The 20189-nt window shown below is 39.8% G+C and overlaps 1 protein-coding gene across 1 annotated transcript in view; it reads left to right on the forward strand.

Annotated features, from left to right (window-relative positions):
• LOC134533274 (protein 60A) overlaps nucleotides 1-20189 on the forward strand; it is a 55607-nt gene that overhangs the window by 26436 nt on the left and 8982 nt on the right. Inside the window, exon 3 of the mRNA XM_063370725.1 lies at nucleotides 3417-3571. Within this exon, the coding sequence (XP_063226795.1) occupies nucleotides 3417-3571 (155 nt within the window). The remainder of the gene's footprint in view (nucleotides 1-3416; nucleotides 3572-20189) is intronic.

Below are 20189 nucleotides of genomic sequence, written 5' to 3' on the forward strand. Positions count from 1 at the left end.
CAGCAACGACTATTATATTGTAGATACTTTATTCACTTTCTGATCATGACTCAGTCTTTTTTTTTGTAATTTTACTATCATATTGACACAGTAATGGTTAAATAAATGGGAATTTGAAGGCTTTCAAAAACTGTTGAATCCGTTTATCTTAGCTTTCACGATTTTTTTTCTTTAATATATTTGATTTTCGGAATTATAATTATTATTTTTTTTTTTCGTTCGAAGCGCTGATGTGGCGTGCCCACGAGGAGAGTCACGTGTAATGAGCGATGCGTGAGTGTAGACTGCCGTGGGGGGGGGGGGGGGATCATCAAGACCTAGAGTTGGAGGACCACGATCACGCCCCCGGAGTCTTGGCGCGACGTCGCACCGGCGGCCGCACCGTGGACGCCCCTGGCGACGTTAACTGGAAGCTGGAATGTGGGATGGTAAACACTCGGCCGCAATCATTCCTGAGAGGCTCTTCCTCCGGCCGCGGCGTCGCGCTCGCAGCGTCCCGCCATGCAGCCGGGACCTCAACGTGACACGCCTAGTTTATGAACTACGCGACAACGCAGACTCGCAAGACGCAAAATTATTCTGCAACCACTTTTCAGAGTAGGCTACCAGTTCATAAACTACGCGACAACGCAGCGCAAGTATTGCACAACTTTCAACTTGTCCTGCGTTTTCCGACGCCAATGTTGGGAGAAAAAGTGTATTTTGTGCATAGAAGCCTACGATGTTCTGTTCAAAACATACATAACGTTTTCACTAAACAGTGTAAATGACAGTATTTTTTTGTTTTCATGATTAATATGAGTTATCAGAAGAAGCTGATTTACAATCCGTTTTTTTTTTATGAACGGCTGTGATTTTCTTTCATCGGTTGCGTGTTGCGTAGTTCATAAACCCGGCCACACTTTGAGCTTGAGCTTCGTCCTTCAGCTCCGGCTCGCGAACAGCGACACAAGCCGTGTGTTGTTCTAGCATGCACTAGCTTTCGTTCGAGCATGTTCGTCTTCATCCGCAATGTTAGTTGAAGATTTGAAAATGAAACTTCCTTGCAGCAGTTTGGGTTAAGTCGGGTAGATGACATCATCAGAGAGCGATGAAAGTGTTAACTCTCTGAAAGTAAATAAACGTGCAACGTACAGGATTGCAGACATCGATGGCATTTTTGCAGTATTTATTAAATTATTTGTTTTATTATTACATGTGGTGAAGTTAAGACTTGGACACCGTCAAGTCTTTCACTTAACCACAGATTAAAAAATATAATATACTTTTAAAAATGAAAATAAACATTAAATAAGAAAACAAAGAAGTGATCACATAAAAAAATTACCAAGCTAAGAAAATAGCTCACACTTACTACGGGTGAAAAATGTATACTTAATTGACTTTTTCAATATGCGAATTAATATTTTTTCTTCAAAATGTGGTATTTTTTTTCGTATTTGCGCATTTATATACTAGTGCACTTGCGCATTCGCAAACCTCTATCTGTGAAGATTCACTTCTAAAGCGTGTAGCAGCCACGCACCAATGTCTGTATGGTTCTTCACTAATATTGCAGATTTTCAGGAAGTAACATTTTGAAAATGAGACTATAGAAGCAATCAAGTATGTCTCATCCACTTGTGGAAACCAGAAAAATGAACTTAGTAAGTGACCACGAGGCAATTAGTCGCAAAAACAATTTTTAACTATGAAAATTTGCCTTGATTTTGGTAAATAATTAATAATTACTAACAATTGACACAAATCTGGTGACAAAATTTGCTGCATTAACCCACACTGAAATGCTTATATAATGGATAATCCGATAAAAATTGCCGTTGATAGAAAATAATGGCATTAAAATGCAGTCACGTAGCATAACGGGTGTAACCCGTCCCGTGCGATCGCGGTAGCTGTGACATGATCGGTGGTTTTCGCGAATCGTATATTTTTGTTTGAACAACTGTGCCGAATATTTTATTTAATTTGAATTGTTTTATTTATTAATTCAAATAGCATCAATTGCGATTTGCGTTATAGAACATCGTCATTTTGGGATAATTAGCAGGGAACAAATGGAAGCTCTGCTAAAAGAAACGGATGCAAAATTAAAGCTGAGATAATTAATGGTAGTGTACAAATGAGGCTCCGAGGATTGGCTTCTGGCTGTGTTGCCGGTGGAGCGGGTCAATGACCGATTGCTCTGACGTCACGCCAGTCCTTGGAGGAACTATTATACACTACTTTTAATGTAGTTTATTTATGATGTATTTATAATATTTTATTGATAAGACCGTTAATATAGCCAATTCACAGTGTTAATTGTAATATTTCACAATATCGTAGCCTTCTTAGCACGTAAAGTCTGTCCCTTTAAAAGTTTATGGACACTTAAGTTTCAATGTGTGGAAGGCTGAAACTCAAAGAAGTTGGGAATTGACCAATACTTGCGTTTTTGCGTCTCACGTAGTTTGTAAACGGGTATTTGGGGACTTCGGTATAGAATCTTTTTGAGTCTTACGTTTCTTGCCTGAAAGCTCGTTTTCACTCGGCCTTTTTTATTTATTTTTTTTTGTTTCTCGTCATTACTAAATTATTTAAGTGATTTTTTTTCTGAAATTTTAACATGATCCCTCCCTTGCATTAGAGTTATATGACTAATATTTTCAACAAATACTCACTAATTTAATGTAAGTGGTGTAAAAATTCACGCAAGTGATTAATAATTACAAATACTTGCGTGATTTTTTACACCCCCCACACACGATCAGTCCAAATTGTCAGTTTGGACTTAACTCGTCAGAACTTATCAGTAGAAACTGTCATGTGTGAGCAAGGACGGTGGACTGGTCAGTCGGAACTGATGGACTTACGAACTAATTTCCCAACAAAACATACTGTGGGCTGGAGAGCCCTCAGTCCGAACTGCCGTGTGAGGTAACAGCTTCCCGCCAGTCCAAACTGTCAGTCCAAACAATCAGTCCATCAGCTGAACGTCGTGGCAGACATATTCGTTTATACTCTTTGATTGCTTTGCAATTTTTTTTTTGCAATTGCAACATATTAAGTTTCTTTCATATTCTACGATGAAACGATACATCCCACAGCAACCACAGGACTGATCGTGTGTGGGGGAAAGACTTCGGTTCAGTCCAAGCTGTCAGTTCGGAATGTTCGGCCTGAACTGAGCACCTGGACTGATGGCGTGGGGCAGATGGCCTCAGTTCGTTCAGTCCAAACGGTCAGTTCGGGCTGAACAGTCCGAACCGGGAGCTGGATTGATCGTGTGTGGGGAGTATTTGTTGAAAATATTAGTGAGAACAACAGATTCACGGGAGGTGTGTATTGTAATATTATAATAGCAGGGGGGAGAATGAAAAGAAAAGAGTGAACAAGTCGAGAGCGGGCTTGACGGCGCCGGTGCCTCGTTCCAGCCAGAAGGAGCTGCAGTTCGTGGACGCGGTGAACTCGAGCTGCGACCACGAGGGCTGGCTGCAGCTGAACGTGACGGGGCCGTTCACCGCCTGGGTCGCCTTCCCGGAGACCAACCTGGGGCTCTACCTGTCCGCGCACCTCGCCAGCCGCCCAGGTGGGCGCTTCCACTCGCCGGTGTCTTCCTTCTTCCTCGAGGGCGTAGTCATGGAGGAGCAGGGTGGTTTCATCATATACAGGGAGGAACAGGGTGGTTTCATCAAATACAGGGAGGAACAGGGTGGTTTCATCAAATACAGGGAGGAACAGGGTGGTTTCATCAAATACAGGGAGGAACAGGGTGGTTTCATCAAATACAGGGAGAAACAGGGTGGTTTCATCAAATACAGGGAGGAACAGGGTGGTTTCATCAAATACAGGGAGGAACAGGGTGGTTTCATCAAATACAGGGAGGAACAGGGTGGTTTCATCAAATACAGGGAGGAACAGGGTGGTTTCATCAAATACAGGGAGGAACAGGGTGGTTTCATCAAATACAGGGAGGAACAGGGTGGTTTCATCAAATACAGGGAGGAACAGGGTGGTTTCATCAAATACAGGGAGGAACAGGGTGGTTTCATCATATACAGGGAGGAACAGGGTGGTTTCATCATATACAGGGAGGAACAGGGTGGTTTCATCAAATACAGGGAGGAACAGGGTGGTTTCATCAAATACAGGGAGGAACAGGGTGGTTTCATCATATACAGGGAGGAGCAGGGTGGTTTCATCAAATACAGGGAGGAACAGGGTGGTTTCATCAAATACAGGGAGGAACAGGGTGGTTTCATCAAATACAGGGAGGAACAGGGTGGTTTCATCAAATACAGGGAGGAACAGGGTGGTTTCATCAAATACAGGGAGGAACAGGGTGGTTTCATCAAATACAGGGAGGAACAGGGTGGTTTCATCAAATACAGGGAGGAACAGGGTGGTTTCATCAAATACAGGGAGGAACAGGGTGGTTTCATCAAATACAGGGAGGAACAGGGTGGTTTCATCAAATACAGGGAGGAACAGGGTGGTTTCATCAAATACAGGGAGGAACAGGGTGGTTTCATCAAATACAGGGAGGAACAGGGTGGTTTCATCAAATACAGGGAGAAACAGGGTGGTTTCATCAAATACAGGGAGAAACAGGGTGGTTTCATCAAATACAGGGAGTAACAGGGTGGTTTCATCAAATACAGGGAGGAACAGGGTGGTTTCATCAAATACAGGGAGGAACAGGGTGGTTTCATCAAATACAGGGAGGAACAGGGTGGTTTCATCAAATACAGGGAGGAACAGGGTGGTTTCATAAAATACAGGGAGAAACAGGGTGGTTTCATCAAATACAGGGAGGAACAGGGTGGTTTCATCAAATACAGGGAGGAACAGGGTGGTTTCATCAAATACAGGGAGGAACAGGGTGGTTTCATCAAATACAGGGAGGAACAGTGTGGTTTCATCATATACAGGGAGGAACAGGGTGGTTTCATCAAATACAGGGAGGAACAGGGTGGTTTCATCATATACAGGGAGGAACAGGGTGGTTTCATCATATACAGGGAGGAACAGGGTGGTTTCATTAAATACAGGAAGGAACAGGGTGGTTTCATCAAATACAGGGAGGAACAGGGTGGTTTCATCAAATACAGGGAGGAACAGGGTGGTTTCATCATATACAGGGAGGAACAGGGTGGTTTCATCATATACAGGGAGGAACAGGGTGGTTTCATCAAATACAGGGAGGAACAGGGTGGTTTCATCATATACAGGGAGGAGCAGGGTGGTTTCATCATATACAGGGAGGAACAGGGTGGATTCATCAAATACAGGGAGGAACAGGGTGGTTTCATCATATACAGGGAGGAACAGGGTGGTTTCATCATATTTATGGAGGAACATGGTGGTTTCATCAAACACAGGGAAGAACAGGGTGGTTTCATCAAACACAGGGAAGAACAGGGTGGTTTCATCAAACACAGGGAGGAACAGGGTGGTTTCATCATATTATTGGAGGAACAGGGTGGTTTCATCAAATACATGGAGGAACTGGGTGGTTTCATCAAATGCATGGAGGAACAGAGTGGTTTTATCATATACAGGGAGGAAAAACAGGGTGGTTTCATCAAATACAGGGAGGAACAGGGTGGTTTCATCAAATACAGGGAAGAACAGGGTGGTTTCATCAAATACAGGGAGGAACAGGGTGGTTTCATCAAATACAGGGAGGAACAGGGTGGTTTCATCAAATACAGGGAGGAACAGGGTGGTTTCATCAAATACAGGGAGGAACAGGGTGGTTTCATCAAATACAGGGAGGAGCACGGTGGTTTCATCAAATACAGGGAGGAACAGGGTGGTTTCATCAAATACAGGGAGGAACAGGGTGGTTTCATCAAATACAGGGAGGAACAGGGTGGTTTCATCATATACAGGGAGGAACAGGGTGGTTTCATCATATACAGGGAGGAACAGGGTGGTTTCATCAAATACAGGAAGGAACAGGGTGGTTTCATCAAATACAGGGAGGAACAGGGTGGTTTCATCATATACAGGGAGGAGCAGGTTGGTTTCATCATATACAGGGAGGAACAGGGTGGATTCATCAAATACAGGGAGGAAAAGGTTGTTTTCATCATATACAGGGAGGAACAGGGTGGTTTCATCATATTTATGGAGGAACAGGGTGGTTTCATCAAACACAGGGAAGAACAGGGTGGTTTCATCAAACACAGGGAAGAACAGGGTGGTTTCATCAAACACAGGGAGGAACAGGGTGGTTTCATCATATTATTGGAGGAACAGGGTGGTTTCATCAAATACATAGAGGAACTGGGTGGTTTCATCAAATGCATGGAGGAACAGAGTGGTTTCATCATATACAGGGAGGAAAAACAGGGTGGTTTCATCAAATACAGGAAGGAACAGGGTGGATTCATCAAACACAGGGAGTAACAGGGTGGTTTCATCAAATACATAGAGGAACTGGGTGGTTTCATCAAATGCATGGAGGAACAGAGTGGTTTCATCATATACAGGGAGGAACAAGGTGGTTTCATCATATTTATGGAGGAACAGGGTGGTTTCATCATATTTATGGAGGAACAGGGTGGTTTCATCATATTTATGGAGGAACAGGGTGGTTTCTTCATATTTATGGAGGAACAAGGTGGTTTCATTAAACACAGGGAAGAACAGGGTGGTTTCATCAAACGCAGGGAAGAACAGGGTGGTTTCATCATATACAGAGGGGGAAAACAGGGTGGTTTCATCATATACAGGGAGGAAAAACAGGGTGGTTTCATCAAATACAGGAAGGAACAGGGTGGTTTCATCAAACACAGGGAGGAACAGGGTGGTTTCATCAAATACAGGGAGGAACAGGGTGGTTTCATCAAATACAGGGAGGAACATAATAGTTTCATTAAATGCACTACACACCAATACCGGACAGCTCCAAGATATTTTTGTGAAAACATGGCGACGTTTCCACGTGTTCGGATAGATTTCAAACTATTTTCCCCGTATGAACACTGTATCTGTTTATCACATGTGGTACCAACATTATGACAACAAAAATTTTTTTCTTTTCTCTTGGAAAAAACTTATTTTAATCATTATATAGTTTCATGGGAGATATAAACTGCCAATTAATTTAAGTTTCTAAAAATAATTTAATAATGTTTGACAACATATAAATATTATACATTATTTCCAATTTATCTGTAAAATTATATTTGTAGTTAAAACTCTTGCTGCTAGGTTATTTTTTGTTGTGTGGATAGTATAGAGCTGTCCGATATTTTTGTCTAGTGTATTAGGTTTCATGGCCTCAAAGTCCAAAATGATTCTCAATAATAACGCAACTCAATTACCAGCTCTAAACGAGTCAAGTATGGCTCAATTTTTGGTAACTGAATATGCGAAATGAGAGAATACCGAGTCATTAAACATGTGTTAGAACTTTTAAAAACATAAGCAGTGGCACGTAGAATAAATATCTATCTACCGTTAGTAGATCATTCAGATCTAAGAATTTCATGTTTCGAAGAAGCACTGAAGGGTCAGAAGATATACAGAAATTCAGTTTTCAAGCATTAATTTTTTAAAAAATTTCCGGGGGATCCCAATCTTTATAATTTCGCACTTGTGCACTTGAACACCCATATACTCTGCCACTTGCATACATTAATATTTTCTATCTGAAAAGTTTTACTTTTAATTCCAAATTTGTTTGAAGAAATATAGATAATGGAACCATAGGTGATAAAAAGTTTACTGGGTGACCATAATAGAGTTATGGAATAAATAATTCTTGTTAAAAAAAATTACCCTGCTTTATACAAACTGCTGATAATATGTAACGTACGTATGCATATCGAATGACGTGCAACAAAATTAAACAAGTAATTCTTATACATAATGTATCTGAAATACATGTCAAAACTGGGGGTGCACACACACAGGACATGAAGAGAAGAAAAATTAATCATCCAATTGAATTGTCAAATATTAGTTGGATACAGAAATGTGACAGTGTGACAGAGCCTTCAGAGGAAGACAGGCGACCAACATGTCCCCTCTTAAGGCCTGTACACACGATTAGTCCGGACTTATCAGTCGGAACCGCCGTGTGTGTGCAAGGACGGTGGCCTGACCAGTCGGAACTGATGGACTGAAGAACTGACGTCTTCCCGTCCAAACATACTGTGAGCTCGAGAGCCCTCAGTCCGAACTGCAGTGTGAGGGAACAGCGGCTCGCCAGTCCTAACTGTCAGTCCAAACAATCAGGCCATCAGCTGAGAGTCGTGGCAGATATCTTTTGTTTATACTCATTGGTAGCTTTGCTAGATTCCTCCCCCCTTTTTCGTCTAACTGAAAGTGCAACTGCAACTGCGACAAACAAAGTGGGGCCTTCCTCACAGGACCTTCTGTCGCCTCTGCGGGTAGTTATCGCTGGTACGTCCGCCCGCGCACGACAGCCGAGTCCCGCTCCTTCGCTGGCCTCCGCAAGTGAGTCGAGCCAGGGCTGAGGCTGAGTCCGCATTACAGTTACAGCGCACAGCTACGTAGGTATTTCATTTGCCCAAAGTGTACAATTTTTGTTGCCTTTAAACAACCGGTATTAGACAGCCAAACGGAAAATGCAACAGTTGAATTTAAAAAAAAATAGTCGAGATAACCCTGGCTGGAACAAATGATTATTCACTTCCCCCTCCACATAACCTAACTTCAAATTTTGAGAGCGTAGCGATTTGTTTTGGAAAGTCAGGCATTAGGAAGGAAACCTAACTTCTTCGCAGGACCGTGGCGGATTCGGAATCTCGTGAGAAACTGAATTTTTTTTTGTGTTAAGATTCTTTCGTCGAAAGTCGTTTAAAACCAAGCCTATCTTTTGACTCAGTTGAGGCGCCCCGCCTACCTGGGCACACTTGAGGTATGCAGAGTTTCAGGAGAAACCACGCGAGTTGAAAACTACTCAATAGATCCGGGTGGTGTCTGTTCACGAAAAGAAACTGTATTATTAGAAAAGTGGAAATGGCTTAAAGATGTGTTTTCAGAAATAAAATTAGACATGAAATATCCAGTAGAGATTCTTGAAAGCACGTAAAGGCCTTGCATTACACGTTTATCTTCGTTTCTCCGCCATATAGTGTTCTGGTTTTCGCTCAGATCTCATAGTGCACGACGAAAAGACTACGCGCCAACACCAGCGAACGTCGCACTTACCATCTCGCCTAGCGCAGACACACCCGTAACTATGTAATGTTTTGGAACTGCATCGTTTATTTGTGTAATAGGACAACACGGGGGAAACACTGGCCAATCAGCATCGGCGAAGCGAGAGACAACATTTTGTATTGCTTTCGAGCTATTTTACACTCCGCGCCGCTAGATGCAAGTACTGTAACTAGTGACACGCACTTTAAAAAAGAACGTAGGTACACTCCACGCCGCCAGGTTCGCTGAAATCACTTGTCTCGCGCGTATTTCTTACCAGTTTCCCCACAGTGTCCGTATTGCAATAACCGGTGATATTCTAGGCGCCCCGCTGCGGGCCTGGAACACCACCGGTACTGCAAGCTAACACCGCGTGCAGCGCTAGTGTGCTGTCTCCTCTCTGCACGCGCGCCGGAGTGGAAAGTGGCGGAACAGGTTTGGAGAGAGAGGCCGGACAAGGGCGCGCCGTCCAGGTGTCAGGCGGGATCGCCGGTTTATCCTCCCCCCTTTCAACCTTCCACCTTCCCCCTCCCCCTTTTCAATTTCCCAAAAAGTTGGGAAGCCTTCTTTTCACAGACGAGAGAGCCAAACGCCCGATCGTGCATCTTCGGTTTTTTTTTTAAATTGTAAATAAATATGGCGGTGTTGATAAAAGGAAAGACCATAAACAAGGCAACGGTATTTATTTGTACCCCGCCATATTTTTCGTTTGCCGTGTGTCCGTGAATGTTTATTTTGGACAACTCATGATAATTAATGGTCAATTAGGTTAGGTTAGCTAAATTATAAATACTTTTAAAACATTGGGGACGGTTGATTTGGATAGGATAGCTACATTAAATATAATGTGAAATCATGTAAACGGTTTCCTAGCGCTGGATGGCTTCATATTAAAAAGTTATTTGCTAAGCAACCATAAAATGATTTTACAGTATTTTTAATGTAGCTATACTTACCTAATATAACCAACCATCCACAATGTTTAAAAGTATTTATAATGTAGCTAACCTATCCTAATCGACCGCAAAATTTAATGCCACACCGGTTTATACAACGGCGTATGACGTATGAGTAAGCTACTTCCCAAATAAATACACCTGTTGTGGTACGGAAAAAAAAGCGAGCATGAACTTCGGGAAACTTCGGGTGTGGCTCTCTCGTCTGTGAAATGAAGGCTTCCCCAAAAAGTTACCCGGGTCTCTCTACACCGCTTACCAGCCAGTCAGAACACTTCTGTCATTCTCTCGCCGAAGGCCTTCCCAAACGACATCAAAACTTTGTTCTACAGTGGCACCCGTGCGTATTAGCCCGGCAATGTAGGTACCAGCTCTTCCGTTTACGTTACTCCGTGCGACCAATAAAAGCGGAGGGTTTGGCCCACGGTGTGGCCATGTTTGTCCTCGTTTTAAACACGTTAACAATTAATTATTTTCAAGACATCTCGTGTTCAATCATTTCTTTTCTAGTTTATTTTTCATTAACTATATAAATTATTACCGATTTATGTCTTCGCACTTCAACTTTTTTTTTCCCCAGTTAAATTATTTTTTTAAATAATCGTGAGATCCAAATCTCATTGGTTGCCATTTGTTAGGTTCCCGTGCATTGTGAAAGTGGCGGACTGATTGTGGAACGAAAAAAAAAAAAAAAATCTTGTGTTTCCGTGATCCGTTTCTGTTTTAATGTTTCTGTGGAATTTATGGCATGTGGCATGTGATCATCTTGTCGTTCCAAGGGATTGAATGCTTCGAACGATATTAAAATTTTATCGTTTCGGACATTTACTACAATTTTTCTTGAGCGCGAAATTTCAGTCAACGTTTTTAATGTTTTTGTGGCAATATAATATGTCCTGAAAACATTATAATTGATTGTTATAAATTATTTAAAAAAAAAAAATTTGGTAACATAATAGAAAATTACAAGCTTTAAAAAAGATATTAAGATTTTTAGAATGATCCAGTTGCTTTTTAGTAAAGTTCCTTGAAAAATAAAATAAAAATAAATGTCTCTACGAAAATCAATGATTAATGTAAAAAAAAAACATTTTAAACTAGTTCAGGTTCCTGAAGAGTGTGATTTGTCTTTCAGTGAAAACTTAAACTATTTTTATTGAGTGAAATATGAATAACTTTCATATTTGTCAATAGATTGCAAACAATGGTTTGAATTCAATGAATAGCAGGTATGCCACGGTGGAAGCTTCCTTGCCAAGTTCTTCAAAAGCTAACTTGGCTTCTGGTAGGAAATGTTCTATGGATGTTTTCGTAGCTCGCTGTTCACTTTCATGGACGAATATGCTTTAAAAATAAATTTGCCTCATTTAATCTTTAAAATCATTTTAAAAAATTGGTTGTCTGTAAAGTCGGTTTACAGACGATAGTTTAACGTGACAACGTCATAACAAAACATTGATGAAATGATTGCATACTTTAAGAATAAAATTGAATCATTTTATTTTAATAATAAAAGAATAAATCCTTCAAATTATACTAATAATCAGATTTTTTAAATGCAAGAATAATAAACTTTATTGCCAAAATTGTTGTAATAAGCAATGAAAATCACATTAACTTTTCACTTCACTTTATAAACAGTCGAGTGGAAGAGAGATAGATGCGGCGCAAGCGTACAACGAGTGTAACGGGACACAGCGTAACGGTACACAGTGTAACGGAACAATGTGCGTAACGGGACACTTTTAAGTTCGTGCAGCCGGCGTTCATTGATTTATTAGACGATGTCACGTCAAAAATCTTCTAAATTTCAAAAGTGTGCTACTGAGAATTAATTTTTGCTTGTAAAAAAAGTTTAATATGTTACGATATCCAGTCTCTGGAAAGTATTTCAAACAGCATAATCACTACCGTGTAACGTTACTGCATGTCTATAACGACAAGTCATACTCCCTATTGGTCAATACACTTACAGAGTATAAATCGTGTCTGTAACGTTATTAATCTAAAGAAAGTTGGAAACCAGAAACACTCACAAACTATAATGCTATTCGATACCTACAGAATATCTGTATCTTTTGTTGTTGTGGTTCCGAGAATAGAGGCTAATACGAAAATTCCGGATCGGAGAAGATGTTGAGTCACTGTAGTTTTGTGGAGCTGGTTCTCAGTGAATGGCTTCGAGGAAGCCTGCGTCATTGCTGCGTGGGGCAAGCAGCCACTCGCGGTGTATATCGACCGAGTTCGGGAGAATCGAAAATATAAGTAGTATTTAAAATATGTAGGTATTATAATTTAGTTCTTATGGGTAGAGAGTTCAGGGTGTGGAGTCAGGAGCCTGCCTGCCATCTTGAGTTTGTGACATAATGCACTAGTGTCAACCATTACACTTACTTCATATTGGCAGCCATCTTGTCGATCTCTTGTTGGCCATATGTACTGAAAATAATTTTAAAAAAATCTAAAATGACCTTTAACCCTAACCCAGGCTGCAATCCAGATGGGCTTCACCTTTGACCTTGACCCCAGCCACCATATTGAGTTCGAGAAAATTCTACACGTAAATATTTTGAGTTACAAAACTTTCAATGTGCCACAATATAGGATGTCACATATTTTAAAAATTTATTAACACGGCAGAAACGTTTTTAAAATAACTTAAATTCATATAAAATAGGGAATAAAAAGTATTTTAATCGTATTCTTCGGAGGTCCACATTTCAATTCCAAATGAGCGAACAAATATAATTAATAAATAAACATTCTGGTACGATTACCTACGGATGTAAAAATAAAGAATATATACTTGTACCCTAACATTCTGATGTAATATCGGTCGCCATATTGTTTTTTTATAAAATCTACTTGTGCCTATTCTCATCTTGCTTCACTTGTTACCAGCTAAAGTGCACTAGTGTCAACCATTACACTGCATTCATATTGGCAATCATCTTGTCGGCCATAAGTATTGAAAATCATAAAAAAAAAATAATAAATTTGTTGTTTGTAAAGTCGGTTTACGGACGATAGTTTAACGTGACAACGTCTTAACAAAACATTGATGAAATGATTGCATACTTTTATGAATAAAATTGAATCATTTTTAATGAATTATCACTATTTTGTATGGATACAAAGGAGGAGTGAAATGAAAGCTACAATTTAATTAATAAATTTACTTTTATTTGCACTCATTAATTCAAATATGTTTATTACTTTAACGAAGAGATTATTTTAACTATAACTTTTATACTGTTTGCTATTTAACTTCTTCCAATCTGTGTTATTCTGTTAAGGATAGGACGATGATAGGAAAAGTAGGAAACGAATGGGAGTGTTTCAAGTTTAATGTGCCTCGAAAACGTCAAATCGATGGTTGTTCCAATCGAGTGGAAGAGAGATAGATGCGGCGCAAGCGTACAATGAGCGTAACGGGACACAAAATAACGGGACAATGTGCGTAACGGGACAATGCGCGTAACCGGACACTTTTTCGTGCGTGCAGCCAGCGTTCATCGATTTTTAGACGTTGTCACGTCAAAAAAAAAAAACGGTTATTTAAAGGCAACAAAAATTGTACACTTTGGGCAAATGAAATACCTACGTAGCTGTGTGCTGTAACTGTAATGCGGACTCAGCCTCAGCCCTGGCTCGACTCACTTGCGGAGGCCAGCGAAGGAGCGGGACTCAGCTGTCGTGCGCGGGCGGACGTACCAGCGATAACTACCCGCAGAGGCGACAGAAGGTCCTGTGAGGAAGGCCCCACTTTGTTTGTCGCAGTTGCAGTTGCACTTTCAGTTAGACAAAATGAAAAAATAAATATATATCTAGCACAGCTGCCAATGAGTATAAACAAAGATATATCTGCCACGACTCTCGGCTGATGGACTGATTGTTTGGACCGACATTTAGGACCAGTGGTGGATTTACAAATTTTCCAGGTATAGGCTGCAAAGTTTTTGCCGCCCTTGCCTCTACAATTTTCATGTCCTAGATTAAGTTCGTTACAATCCCTTTTTGCGCGATTTTTTGTTGGCAAAATCATCGATTATATCGTCGTAAGTAATATTGTTCATTAATTCCGACTCTATGCACAAAAGTGCTAAAGCGTTTAATTTTTCTTGGCTCAAGGTCGATCTCAGATAATTTTTTACCCTTTTTAGACAAGAAAAACTTCTCTCACCCGAACAATTTGTCGCTGGTGTACATAAGGCCATACGAAGGGCTATGTCCAAGTTCGGATAAACGTTCTGCAAACTTTGTTTTCGCAGAAACGAAGACAGACTCTGTAATGATGTAAAATCTGGTTTTACCAGAATGCTTTGCGAAGATATGTGGCTTTGAAAATGTATGCATTCTTGAACCAACTCAGTCTCTAAATCATTAGGATACATTTTTTCTAAGGACAGAGCCTTTTTCGTAAGGGTTGATAATGATAACTCGCTCATTTTGGTCAGAAATGAAAATTTTTCATTGAAATTGTCGTATGCCTTCTTCCTTTTTTCTAATTCGGATACGAGTCTATCAATGATGACGAGAAATGTATTAACCCTGAAAGTATCGCTAGTATCACTCGCTGTCATACTCATTTCTTCATCGGGTGTTTCATCAGCAAATTTTTTTCTTTTCAGTTGTCTTTTTCCCAAGTCTTTTGTGTACTGCTTCGACGCACTTAATTCCATTGCCATTTCTTCGAAATACTTGAAGTTTTCTCGTTGCTCTACGAAAAACTTGCGAAGAGATTCATAAAGATCGGCTACAGTAATCAAATCTACGGTAGAAGCCTGGATTTGAACATTTACTTTGTTTATTCTTTCCAAAAAAACATTCCACACAACAACCATTAACGCTGTTTCCAGTTTTTTTAATTTTGAAAGAATTCCCATTGCTTCATTTCTTGTGACAGGCTTTTCGGTGCAGTCATTCCTGATTGTTTCCAAAGCTTTAATGACTTCGTGCCACGAATCTCTCAAACTTCTGCATGCATCCTCTCTAGCTGACCAACGTGTGAGGTTTACTCTCTTGACTGTTTTGCCTTCTCCGACTTCAGTCATCAATATCTTCCAGCGTTGTGTTGAACTTGAAAAAAAAACGTATATTTCTTGGAGCAACATGAAGAATCGACAAGCTTCTGTGCAAGATTCAGCAGTCGCAGTTGCCACTAAATTTAAAGAATGGGCAGAGCAAGGAACGAAAAAAGCAAACGGTGCTTGACTTTGAATTTTAGCCTGTAAGCCATTGTATATGCCAGACATATTTGCGGCATTGTCATACGATTGTCCACGGCAGTCTTCAATGTTCAAACCCAAGGTTTTTAGTTCCGAAGTAATGGCAGCAAACATTTCTTCAGCTTTATGTCCCACTGAGGGCAAAAACTTGAGGAATCTTTCACAGGGTTCTCCTGTTTCTAAAACATACCGAATCACGAAGGTGAGCTGGTCCACATGTGCTATATCCGGTGTTGAATCGATGATTAAGGAAAAGTATTTCTCCCTTCTTATCTCGTCTCCAATTTGCTTCAAGACTTTATGGCACATCAAAAGTATAAATTCATCACAAACGGTCTTCGATAAGTAACTGGTACTTCCGGATCCTTGATTCCCAAATCGTTCAATATGACTGGCTAAGAAAGGATCAAACTCAGCTAACAGTTCCAGAATCATAAAATAATTTCCGTTGTGTGGATCACCGAACTTTTCACTTTTTCCTCTAAAAGCGAGACCTCTTGAACACAGCCGCTTCACTACAGCAACAACCCTTTTCAGAACATTTCTCCAATAAGTAATTTCTTCATCAATTTGCAAATGCAGTAAATTGTCGATTCGACCATCAATCGCACTTCTAGCTTTCAGACTAAGGATACTGGATTTATGACGCGCAGAGTTTTCATGCTGAGCTACTCGGTGTTCTGCATTTTTCCAGTCATTAAATCCTTTGTTCTCGAACTGAGTTTTATTCTCCAATGGACCGAATGCTAAACATGGTCCGCAATATACGGAACTCTTACTTTCAGAGTAAACCAGCCAATTTCGGTCCTTCACTTCATTGTTTTTCATTTTTCTTTGAAAGATACTCACTGGCAAGAAACGACGTTGATCAGCATATAGTTTTCCACTTTTAGAGAAGTCAGAAGACTTGTTTTGATAAAAGCCGCATCTTGCAATAATTTCCCTTAAAGTATCGTTAATTTCCCATAAAGCTGGATCTTTGTTTTGATCTACAGTTGTTTGCTTTTGGTCATCATTTAACGATTCGGTCTGAGAGGCATCTTCAATTTTGGAGCACTCGTCGTCAAGAACATAATCATCAGTTTTTTCTTTAGTCGATAGTTCAACAGATGACAGTTGGGCAGCAGAATTAAAGTCCGTTTCATCCTTTCCAGATTGCATTGTTGAAGTTCCCGTTTTTTCGACCCAATTTTCATTTTTAAAAAAACTGTCAATTTTTGTGGTTTTTCGTATAATTTGCTCTTGTTCTTCTTTTTTTATTTTGGCCTTCTTTTTGTACTCCGCTCCACTAAGTCGCTTTCTCCCATCACTCATTTTCACAATTTTTTCTTCAGGAACTGAAATGGAAAGGATTAAATTAACAAGTTTATTTTTCGTACACAAGCAGCGATAGGGGAGGGCAGGGTAACGTAGCCAGAGCGAGCAAAGTGGCCATTGGCTGTTACTCAGCTGGAGAGTGATGAAGTTTGGTAGCGAGGATGTGAAACATTTGTAAGAGACGCCATTAGTGTTCTGAGAGCACCCGGTCTGTTTGCAGTGAAAGTTATTTGTTTTATTAAGGTTTTACTGGTTTTACTATTTCTGATGTAACATGTAAGGTAAGTAATAATTACTGTTGATCATTATTAAATACACAGTAATGCCATAATTATTTAATATAGCCTATCCAAATTAGCATGTTTTAAACTTTAATACCACATATTAATAACTGTAGAAGATGTCTTTTTTTTTGCTAGTTTTTTTGTAATGGCGTCTCAGAGGGCAAAGTGGCCAGCCACCACCGCATGTTCACTTTGCCCGAACTGTATATACTTAGCTCTATTTATGTATTACTAAATAATAAAACAAACTATTGAACATTTTACATTTTTTTTTAATCTACACTGTAAATTTCTAACGTGTTTTGCAATGTGTGTGTTGTTTTCGTGTGGGGAACGACCTTACACAAAAATTTGCCAGCAGGAGAGGCTTGGCAGATAAGGTGGCAGTATCTCAAGGACGGCTCATATTTCACAAACAAGTGCAGGTGGCCGGAAATGGTATCCCGTGATTTAGTTTCCTTAAGATAAAAGAAAAATGAAAAAAAAAATGTCATATCATTTACCCGATTAGTGCGACGGGCAAACAAAAAACAAACATGAGTCGCTCCAATATTTACATTTTAATGGTGTTTTGATTGTACGAAAACTATATTATTGAAGGGTTATTTTATATTTTGATTTTAATTACAATATACAATTTATGTATCGTTTTATCTTAGGATGGCCACGTTACCCTGCTCACCCCTATCCTTCATTCAGAATTCACATAATAAATAGTTAACGTAAAAACGTATTTTTTTAATGCTATCACGAAAAAATTAAAATTTCTTTGCATGGTTTCCGATGAATTGTTTATTGTGAATTATTATTTCTATTTTTTGATGTTTGCTTCATTGAAAAAGACAAAATGACAAGATAACCATGAGCAATCTTTTAGAATACTATTTATAGTTAATATGAAAATGTTCTAAATTTAACGTGACCATGTTCCAAGCTTCAAAATGAAAAATATTATTGCAGGGCTTTTTCAATAAATTTATTCGTTATCGTTACATATGCTTTATTATAATGTATTATGATTATAAAAAGTTTTTACTTACCGGTGCTGTGAAAATATTCATACAATGATACAATTCACGAAACACTTCGAAAAATAACAGTCCACACGACACACCTACGTAGAAATATCAATTCGTTATGCAATACACGCGTAAGACAACTGTGGTCCCGACTCCCGAGGTAACAGCTCTAATTGCCGCCCCACCCGCGACATGACGCGGTTCGACCCTTGAGGCGGACTAGGAGAAGGGAGGGGACAGTCTGGCGGAAGGGATAGCGGCGGAGGGAGGGCGGAGGGGCCCTTCTGACCTTGGGTAGTCACATTTTTCCCGGGACCATAGTTGTCTTGGGCGTGTAGTGCCAACCGAGGCCTTGTCCATTAAAATTCGCATTTACTGACTAGCGAACTAGCTGTTTTACTCTGGAATATGGAAGTTTGCTACACGGATTCATGGAACGTACAATGACAAGGGAGAGGGGAAAGTCATCGGCAAAATTTGTTGCAGACTTCTATTTGTAAAACATCAGAAAACAGAAAACCGTCATGCAGAAATATTTTTGATTTCTATGAGGTAGCAAAAAAAAAAATCGGTCCCCAAATTTGCCGCCCCAAAAATCTGCCGCCCTAGGCTCAAGCCTACTCAGCCTACTGGTAAATCCGCCACTGTTTAGGACTGGCGAGCCGCTGTTCCCTCACACTGCAGTTCGGACTGAGGGCTCTCGAGCTCACAGTATGTTTGGACGGGAAGACGTCAGTTCTTCAGTCCATCAGTTCCAACTGGTCAGTCCAGCGTCCTCGCTCACACACGGCGGTTCCTATTGTTAAATTCCGACTGATAAGTACGAACTGTCAGTTCCGACTAATAGTGTGTACAGGCCTTAAGAGGGGACATGTTGGTCGCCTGTCCTCCTCTAAAGGCTTCGTCATACTGTCAAAAAATTTTATACAACTGATTTTTGACAATAGAGTTGGATGATTAATTTTTCTTCTCTGCATGTCCTGCATGTGCACCCACAGTTTTGAAATGTATTTTAGATACATTATGTATAAGAATTACATGTTTAGTTTTTCTTGCATGTTATTGCATATATATATATATATATATATATATATATATATATATATATATATATATATACACGTTTAATATTATCAGCTATTTGTATAAAGTGGGGTGATTTTTCTTAACAAGAATGACTTCATAACTGTATTACGGTCACCCAGTAAATGTTTTAACGTCAATAATCTATGTTTCTTTAAAGAAATTTGTAACTAAAAGTAAAACTTTTCCAGATAGAAAATATTAATGTATGCAAGTGCCAGAGTATACAGGTGTACAAGTGCGGAAGTATACAAGTGTGCGAGTATGTATGTAAACAGTAAAACAAGAACGATGAGACAGTTGCAAAAGATCAGTAAATACAGACAAACAACAAACTTGGACAACACAGCGACAAACAGAGGTACCCAGGTTTAAAATCATAGTTGGGTTCCTCGGTTTTGTAGCTGTATTATTGTCCTTGTCTGTTCTTGTTGAAGCTGTCTCCTCGTTTTAAAGATGTAATTCTCTGGCGGTATGATGAAAGGTATCACATTGTTGTGCCTAACACGCCAGCCTCTTGATTTACTGAAATCTGTAAACCATGTAGTAAATTTGATTACTGAAATCTGTAGTCTATACACTTACCTGAAGAGATCCATGTTTCGATCTTCTTGGATCTCTTCAGGTAAGTGTAGACTACAGATTTCAGTAGTCAAACTTACTACATGGTTTACAGATTTCAGTAAATCAAGAGGCTGGCGTGTTAGGCACAACAATGTGATACCTGTCTCCTCGTTGTTAGTCCACTGTGTTCATCTGTGCTGTGATAGTGTTCCGATCAATGCCTTCCACGGAAGATTTTGTGCTGTCTATGGCATTTAACATTTGGCATCAGCTGATATTGGCTTGTCTTTCTGTGTCCGTTCTTCAGGTTTTCTCTATGACATACAGTGTAAACCAGCAATGGCATACATGGCCCCCCCACAAGGGTGGGGCTGGGTTGACCTCTTCGGTCCAGGGCCCGGCCCTGTATATTTTTTAAATGTTTAATTATTATAATTTATTTACAAACTAGAAAAAACATATTGAATATTTTGTAACTAAACCTTTGTTTGGACTTATAAAATAGTAACCAAAATAATTATATCCTGTATTTCCAGGTTAAATAACATTCTAAAAAGGGGTGTAGGTAAGAAATAA

This window comes from Bacillus rossius, chromosome 1, assembly GCF_032445375.1.
Source record: "Bacillus rossius redtenbacheri isolate Brsri chromosome 1, Brsri_v3, whole genome shotgun sequence".
Classification (NCBI taxonomy): Eukaryota; Metazoa; Arthropoda; class Insecta; order Phasmatodea; family Bacillidae; genus Bacillus; species Bacillus rossius.